Source organism: Ruditapes philippinarum, unplaced genomic scaffold, assembly GCF_026571515.1.
Source record: "Ruditapes philippinarum isolate M1 unplaced genomic scaffold, ASM2657151v2 ctg145_1_1_1_1, whole genome shotgun sequence".
NCBI classification, from domain to species: Eukaryota; Metazoa; Mollusca; class Bivalvia; order Venerida; family Veneridae; genus Ruditapes; species Ruditapes philippinarum.
This window is the reverse complement of record NW_026863036.1, coordinates 196273-205516: the sequence shown is the minus strand read 5'-3', so window position 1 is coordinate 205516 and position 9244 is coordinate 196273. Positions and strand designations below refer to the sequence as shown.

The 9244-nt window shown below is 32.7% G+C and overlaps 2 protein-coding genes across 2 annotated transcripts; one reads left to right on the top strand and one right to left on the bottom strand.

The window, feature by feature from the left end:
• Positions 1–2551: 2551 nt before the first annotated feature.
• LOC132720958 (14-3-3 protein zeta-like) lies at positions 2552–5968 on the bottom strand. Its single transcript, XM_060705205.1, has one exon. It carries the CDS (start codon positions 4668–4670, stop codon positions 3936–3938), a length of 735 nt encoding a protein of 244 aa, XP_060561188.1. The 5' UTR covers positions 4671–5968; the 3' UTR covers positions 2552–3935.
• Positions 5969–7131: 1163 nt separating this feature from the next.
• On the top strand, positions 7132–9244 carry LOC132720957 (14-3-3-like protein 2). Its single transcript, XM_060705204.1, has one exon. The coding sequence runs from the start codon at positions 7291–7293 to the stop codon at positions 8005–8007; it is 717 nt and encodes a 238-aa protein (XP_060561187.1). The 5' UTR covers positions 7132–7290; the 3' UTR covers positions 8008–9244.

The window sequence follows — 9244 nt, the reverse complement described above, 5'->3', positions numbered from 1 at the left end:
TTTTTTTACTCACCTGAGCACCAAGGATGCTCAGGAGGGAACTTTTGATGGCAGTTTAACTGCCAATCATAGTTATATATGTACAAATTCTTTAAATAACTTCTCCTAAACCATTTGATGGATTTTGACCAAACTTTACAGGCTGTGTTTTTTCTCACTGATTTTGGGAAAATTATCATTAATACTGCTAAGTAAGGATTTTGGAAAATTGTACAATTTATAAAGCAAAAAGTACTGAAAATATTTTTATGAAACTTGATATGTAGATAGATGGCAGTCTGGAGATTATGCACGTCTCTTTCTTTTCTTCCTGTGTTGAAAAATTTGGTTGCTATGGCAACAAATAGGCTTAAAATATGGCAAATATAACAATATTTGTCATTACTCAAAAAGTAGTGAAAACTTTGTTATGAAACTAAAAATATATGTTTCTGATCATCAACCTCATCATATGTGACAAGGTTTACAACTCTAATACAAACATTTTCAGAATTACCCCCCTTGAACTTAGAATTTTCATGAAAAAAATGATGTTTTTTTTCTAACTTCTTCATTTCATGATGTATCTATTTTTTACTTCATATATATGTGTCTTATTATTATTCAAGTCATTTGGGAGAAGATTCAATACTCTAGCTTGATTATTTTCAGAATTATGTCCCCTTGAACTTACATGTAGATTGTTTTCTGTTTTACTCAAACTTCTTCATTCTTGCATTTCCTTCAAACCCCCACATCATAATAATAGTACAATAGTAAATCTAGCGTCCATATTTCCAGAATTATCTCCTCTTTAGACTTTTGATTTTTTCTTACTCATTCTTTATCTTTCTTATTTCTCCATGGATTTACTTCAAATTTAAAAAAGACATTCATTATCAAGACCTCATATGTGATTAGATTTATAAGACATGGGTTTCCATGATTATTTTCATGCCGACTTGAAATTTACTTGAATTTTTCTTTTAATTTTCTTCTTTGTTACTATCAATGGTATATTTTTTTATTTTTTGTTTCTTCACTTTTCTTTTTTGTGACTATAAATGGTATCTTCTTTAACTTGAGAAAATTGTTCTTTGTTACACTCACATCATGTTCATAAGTCTAGCATCTTTATTTCAAGAGTTACCTCCTCGTAAGAATTTTGCTTCTAAAAATGTTATATTCTTGTAACAACCAGGGATGTTTAAAGATTTATCCTCAGAGTCTCTGTCAGTTGGTCTGTCTGTCCGTTTCTAAAAACTGTTTCCTGAGATCACTTTTAAAGAACTTTGAAGTTTTCCAATAAATTTACTTAAAATAGAGAAAAGTTGAAACATCAGGACTGGTATACATATTCATCCTGAGAAAATTGGATCTTTTGATTATCTGTTCTATAAACATGATTAGGGAAACTTAACATATTACTTAGATACAGACAAACTAAGAACTCAAAAGATTTAAGTTTATTCATGTCATTCACTCAATGACACAATTCAGTGACCAATGGCCCTTCAGAATGTTGCTGGGGTTCTAACTGGTAGAGGACTTATGAATTGCTTGTAATACTATGATAATTGCTTGTTTTTAACTTGTACACTTTTTTCAGATGCAAATTTGAACTTTGAAATCAGTAGCTGTTGACCTAGCTTTTTACACAATACCTGCATTTGATCGATAGTTATTAATGTTAATTGTTACTTATCATGTAGAGCTATGATAGTCAGGTGAACTCTATAATGGTCAATTGGTCCCCGCGTAGCAAGGATGGGGAGTGGATTGTAGGAATGGCCTCCGTCTGTCTGTCTGTCCATCCATCCGTCTGTCAGTAACACTTGGCAGAAGTGATCACCCTAATGAGACAATGTGCAGAGCGCAATAATTGGGTTGCTACCCCCAAGGTCAAGGTCACACTTAAAGGTCAAGTGTTGAAAAGTTTACATTTCGTGTGTGCTTCATAACTTTTAAACAGCTGAAAAGTTTTTTTAAATAACTTGGCACAAGTTATTCCCATTATGAAACAATGTGCAGAGCGCAATAATTTGGTTGCTACCCCCAAGGTCAAGGTCACACTTAAAGTCAAGTGTTGAAAAAAGTCTACATTTTGTGTCCACTTCATAACTTTTTAACTGCTAAAATTTTGTTTGAAAAACTTGGCACAACTGATCACCTTTATGAGACAATGTGCAGAGCGCAATAATTGAGTTGCTACCCCCAAAGTCAAGGTCACACTTAAAGGTCAAATGTTAGAAAGTCTACATTTCATGTCCGCTCCACAACATTGAAACCGCTGCAATGTTTTTCAGATAACTTGGCAGAAATGATCACCATTATAACAACATTGGTAGAGCCCAGTAATCAAGTCAAAAACAGTCAAGGTCAGGGTCACACTCAAAGGTCCAATATAAAAACATCTAAATTTCATGTCTGCTCTATAACTTCTTGTTTAAAATTACTCACCACAAATGATCCCCACCATGACACACTCTGCAGAGCATAATATCCAGGTTGCTACCCCCTTTGCTAACTCTTTGACTGGAAGATTTTAAATAATTTGGCACATATAATCACCATGTGAGACTACCTGCTTCTGATATGCATGGCACAAGGTCATGGTTGGTTAAAGGTCAAGAAGTACACAAACATGTTTACTGGGAAGGGGTTTAGCTTTTATTCAGACTGCCTTGTTTATATAAAGAATTAATGTTTGTAAATTGATAGTGATCTGTTTGTTTTTAATTTTAGTTTAAAATGCAGTACAGAAAAAAATGTCAAAAATAAAAAAAAAATGTGCAAATATTATACAAGATGTGCAAACTGAATAAAAAAATGTACAAACTGCTGAAGGTGACTTGTGAGTCCAATAATTGAAATACTATAGCAGTAAAACCTGCAGAATAAATTATAATCTCCACGGATGTAATTATCTTAAAGTGACATTTATCAATTTTTTTTTATTGTCAAACAGAGCTTGATATACATGTATATCTCAAATGATTTACTATTATAATGGTAAGCGACCAACAGTTGGTTTTGGAAAATATAAAAAGACTGTCCCACTCTTTTTAATTTGAACATTAATTGCTGTTATATTCCGAAAGATATTTACAGACATTTCCTTTTGACACGAGTTTAGTGCCTTTGACCATTTTTTTTATATTCCAGTTCAGGCTTAGAAAATGGGATGAGCAATGCTGCATAATGTCATTTTAAAAAAATGTCTGTTAACAAATTTGGTTGAAACAAATTATCTTGTCCATACTACATCTATAACATTGAAACAGAAATTTTTTAATTGTACATGTATACCGGTATAATGATTCTATGTTAAATCTCCCGAAATCGACAGTTCAATAGTGGTTACCACTAAAAACAATTTACTACATTTTGGCATTTGCTTTTTAAAGATAAGCATTAGTTTGATCTATATCTTTTTCATATGTAACCTGAAAATCCGGGTGTTTTATCTTGAATCGAGAATCGTTGTCCCATTCACTATATTTCAAATCCACGGAATATCTGGTTTATTTACAATATATCAACTCCGGGAGAACTTCATTTTCACCAACTGGCATATCAAATGCATTAAATTTACATATCGTTTCATTTTGTTACACTGAAATTATCACTTGTACCAACTTATATTATCATTTGTACCAACTTATAAATCATTTGTACCAACTTATATTATCATTTACACCAAGTTTAAATGTTTCGACTATAGATAGTTTGTAGCAGACATTTTGTAAGTCTGATCGAATCTTCAACTGTCTTACGTTTCACGGATGCTTAATATTAATATTTCGCTTGTTTGTTTCACTTAACTTTAATGTGGTGAAATTAAATTAAATTGTTAATTATCTGTGCATATGTTATTTAAGTCCGTTGTTATGTAGACTATCGCAATAGTTCTGAAAAACACATTGTGAAAAGTTTGGGTTACACTAGGTTTAGCATTAAAAATATTTTGGTGATGTACTTATCCGTGAGTTGTTCATTTCCGCTGACCATATATTTAGATTATCTTCAAGCAGCTGTAAAAGAACGCTACTATCACCTCTTGCTGATTGTGTAATATTATGAAGATCCTCCTCACCTGCTGCTAAACTTTCCTTCACCATGTCACAGGCAGTTTCGTGCGCTTCTAATATCTCGTAATAAAACACAGAAAAGTTTAAAATAATCCCTAACCGCAATGGGTGCGCAGGAGAAAGATTTTCCCGACAAAGTTCAAACGCGTGCGCATACGCAATTTTTGCGTTTTCAAATACGTTGTCGTTTGCGGTATCTCTACTAAATTCCGATATGTATCTATAGTAATCTCCCTGCATCTTATGGTAGAAAATCTTATTTTCCATGTCTACGGTATTGATAAGATGCTTTTCAATTAGCTCAAGAACTTCGTTACAAGTGGTCTTCAACTCTTCTTCAATTCTAGCTCTGTATTCTCTACTGATATCCCTCTTTCGATTAGCTCCCTCGATATTTTGTTCAATACTCATTATTACCCGCCAAGCTGCCCTTTTCGACCCGACATTATTCTTGTACGCGTTTGCCAGCAAATTTCTTTCTTCGACAGATAATTCTCGGCCAAGCTTTACGATACCCTTCATAAATTCTACCATGTCGTTCCAGCGACACGCCTCCTGGGCAATTTTAGCCCTTTCCAAAAGCGTCCGTCTTTCATCCATAGTGTCGGGATACGAGTGTTATTTGTAGTTCTTGTTTATTTCCTTCCTGATGAACACTTAATTCTGGAATAGCTTTCCAAATCATATGTTGGCAAGTTCCTTACAGTTGTTGCCTCTGCTATAAAAACATTAATGTCCTCGTCAGAAGATATACAAGTTTTCCTTCATAAACTGCTTCTAAATATCACTGCGATTGATTATTCTTTGTCAATACAAAGTCCACGTCTCTGAGACAGCTTTGAAAAAACAACAACACAGAAATATTTGATATTCTGTTTATTCTCGTTTTATGTCGTTTTGTTTTGTAATTTGATGATAAGAACGTCTTAAATCTACCTCGATCAATTATTTATTTATAACTTAACTTGGTGTCTTTTCATCAAGTCTTGCAGCATTTCGTATACGTGTTATAGAAAATGAATATTCCATTCGATCTATATCTGTATTTTACCATTTGTAGACCTATATAACAAGATTTTGTATCTAACTTATTTAATTTTCAATAAACTATTCGCGTCAACTGTGTGCAGTGAGAATGAATTGTGATTGTCAATATAAATATTTTGTTCATTGAAACTAAATTAACCACAATCAAAATTTAAAAATAAGTAGCGACTTTTCAAGGCTAATATACGCAAGGTGATTTGTAATGTATACCTAAATTGTAGTTAATTGAATACATATACATTATAATTATTATAGTAATTCATATGAAAATAAACTTAAATCAATAATATAATCACTATATATCTTTATGCCTATGCCACAAAAACCTATAAATCCATGCAGTCCGGCCTGTTCCCATCAGGTGGAGTGCTTAAATATTTTTTACGCGCAGGAATCCCCTATTCCAAAATCTCTTGTTATACATGTATTTCTCTTTGGCTATCGGACACAAATAATTTGTGTCGTCATTGTAACAGAACAGTGTTTAACCATTGGATTGTTAACCAACAGAGGAACAATATAATTGTATTTTCTTCGACAACCTCGAAAGAGGTGGAAATTTATGTTATTTTGAGCGGAGTCGAAATTTCCACCTTTAGTGACTTTCACCATGATGCAGGGGCTGTCTGCAAAAAGTAAAGCATTTTTATATTGCTAATCAATTAAACACTATCAATTAAAACGTGATTGAAATCGAAATATGTAAAAGATTAAAGCAGAATTACGCTACCTTAAAATTTTCTGTAACTTGATGATCTGGATGTACATGTACCTACCGACGTGTGTTAGTTTAGCGTTACAAATTTCATATAGATCTAAATTCGATTTATAATTACACACAAAACAAACTAAATTCATTTAAATTTAGAAAGACTATATCATTTAAAGTCACCACTTTATTTTTGCACATGCTATATTCGTTTTGTTAAGAGACTATCTGCAAACAAATGCAACCTTTTCTATCTATCGGCTACTTGTATACCTTCTATGTACAAAATGTTTCAATCTCGCTTAACTTGCGTTTCTTATTGACAAATTACAGCGAGCACGTATTTCAATAAAATTCGTCTACAGTTATCGATAAATTACGCGCACATTTCAATTAAGATAGAACGCGACACTTTACGACCTTTCGAGTAGCGTCTTGAAAACTGGCACATATTTCAGATTTAGGTTCCGTTGATTTTATTCCAATATTTTCAGCCATTTTTTGTACACATGACGTCAAAGTTGACCACCAAAGCCCGTTTTCAAACATGACGTCGTTGCGTATCCTTGGCAACTGTTACAGGTATCGCAACGCCATCAACAGAAAAATTATCTTAAATTCAACAGTATTCGACGGAAACTAATTTATCGTTTTTCGCCGGAAAATGTTTAAAAAATGGAAAGAAAACTGGAAATTTGTGTAAAATTTGATGTTCAGGTCAGCTACAATTTTCGGCTTTATAGCGGCTTATTAAAAATTTCCTGAAATAATTTATATATTTATTTTTTTCTTCTTTAAACGTCTTTTAAAATGTATACTCAGTCTAGATGACTAAAAATACGGGGTCTATTGGAATAAAATCAACGGAATCTAATCTGAAATATGGTCAACTTTTTACAGGCCAATTTTTAAGAGAGCTACTCAAAAGTTGGCAAAGGGTCGCGTTTTAACTTTTTTTTTATTCTTTTTTTTTCACCAGGAACAATGTTATTCTTTTTGTAGCCGTTCTGTTTCTTACATATACTCGTTTAATTATGCTTCACTCTTTTTAAGATCTACGTACATTATTTCTGTTAGAAATGTTGTTGAATAGATACTGTAAATTAAATTATCTATTCACCAAATTAAATGGAAAGACCCTGGCCGAATTGAGTTTTTTTTTATCCTTGACTTACATACTGCAGTAGATTAATTTTGCCGATTTTTCTTTACCGATGGTCGTATTTTGAGCTGCCGCGGTTTAAGTTGCCCGCCGTGTATAGGCCATTCATAAGCCGAATGATATCGATTTCGTACTGCATGGTTGCGTGCGTACTATCGACTCCATTTTGTTATTCGCATAGTTGGCAAGAGGCCAAATGATTACAGTGTATTAATAAAACAGAAGGATAGTTTATGTAGACGGGGAAAAACTTACATTTTTCGGTTTAAATCAGTGATATAACGTTCAAAAATTGTGACAAAATGGCTGATGATGAAAAAAGTAGGAATGTGTTCAAGGCAAAGTTGTCGGAACAGGCAGAAAGATACGACGAAATGGCGGATTGTATGAAAAAGGTCGCCCAGGCAGGTGGGGCTTTATCGGCTGAAGAGAGGAATTTACTCTCGGTAGCTTACAAAAATGTGGTCGGGGCACGTCGCTCATCATGGCGCGTCCTTACGAGTATAGAGCAAAAGGAGTCGAGCGAGAAACAAGAAACGGCAAAAAATTACCGTATGAAAGTAGAAAAAGAATTAACGGACATTTGTGAAAGCGTCATTAGTCTACTCGATTCTACACTGATAGAGAAGGCGGTGGATAGTGAGAGTAAAGTGTTCTTTCTGAAAATGAAAGGCGATTATTATCGTTATTTGGCCGAAGTGATGGAAAAGAAGGAGGATGTCGTTAATAAGTCGAAAGATGCTTACGAAGAAGCTATGAAGAATGCTGAAAGTATGCCATCCACCCACCCGATCCGGCTAGGGCTCGCTCTGAACTATTCCGTGTTTCATTATGAGATTATGAACAATCCTAAAGTGGCTTGCGAGAAGGCGAAATTGGCGTTTGACGATGCTATTGCAGAGTTAGACAGTTTACAAGAAGATGCTTACAAAGATAGCACCCTAATTATGCAATTGCTAAGGGACAATCTAACTCTCTGGACCTCAGAAAAAGAAGCTGACCAGGACGATGATCAATAATTAGAGACAATTTTTTAAAAGAAACTATTCATTTAGGATATTTATCAAAATAAGTAACTACCATTTAATAAATCACTTTAACAAATTGTTATGTATGTGAAATAATAGCAAACAAATACAGTAATTTGCAATATAGTAAGTGTATATGTCAAAATGTCAGTTAAGCATACATGTATTTTCATATACATATAATGTAGGTCATATATACATCACTGCATGCCTATGTTTGCATATATTTAAATTCATATATAGTGCAACTATTCTGCAAAATTAAATAAGGTGGATCTATTGTTGATAAAAAATGATAAATGTATATGAATCAATGTTTTTTATGCCTTAAGAAATTTGTTGTTTTCTATAACATCCATGTTTTTTTCTATGTCCAAATCGCTAAAGATTTTTGTATAGATTACATGTCACAAAAATGCATGAAAGGTGAAAGAATTTTTCAACAAGTCCATGAATTTCTACAATATTTCATCAATTTAAATGATTTTTAAATAAAATAGTATTAGAAATATTAATAACAAATTAAATACATAAAGCTTGCGTTTGTTTAAAAGTAAGTAATCTTAGTTTCTGAACCATTCATGTGCCTGATTGACTGTTGCATAAGCATATTTGTATTATTCTTTTCACAACAACTTGTGAATATGTTCTTATTTTACTGTATTAAATACAATTTATGTATATCTGTTACCGTGATGTAATCATATAAAACATTATTAATGGTACATTATAAACCCAGCAAAGGTGTGTGTGCTTCAAAAAATCGTTAATAGACAGAAATGTCAGTTGCAGGAAATATCGATCTGAAATTTGTATGAGTGTCTAAGCAACCAATCTGTGCAGGATAAAAAAAATCAGTTTCAATGGTATAATTTCCCAGAAATCAGTGTAATTCTTGGAAGGTAAAAAAAGCTTACATTGTGAATAGTGTTCAAGCATGATTTTATTTTATCTCTTAACATTTCTGAAATATCTAAACCTACTTGAAAGTGAAGTAGTTTTGAAATAGGGAAACTAGATTATTTTTATGATAAAACTGTTGCTATGTGCATTAAATGAAAAGATTTTAGTAAACCTTTATGTGCTTTTTTTAAACATTCAAGGTCAACTGTGAATAATGGGGTGAATTTATTTCCTCCTATGATCTTTTTGTGTTTGTAATTGTGACATAAATACATGTAGACACAAAATTGTCTTGATCATATTAAAAAAATGTAATTTAAGTGTT

Excerpts from the sequence above, each read along its gene's own strand:
- LOC132720958 (XM_060705205.1), bottom strand. The coding sequence starts at position 4,670 with ATGGATGAAAGACGGACGCTTTTGGAAAGGGCTAAAATTGCCCAGGAG.
- LOC132720957 (XM_060705204.1), top strand. The coding sequence starts at position 7,291 with ATGGCTGATGATGAAAAAAGTAGGAATGTGTTCAAGGCAAAGTTGTCG.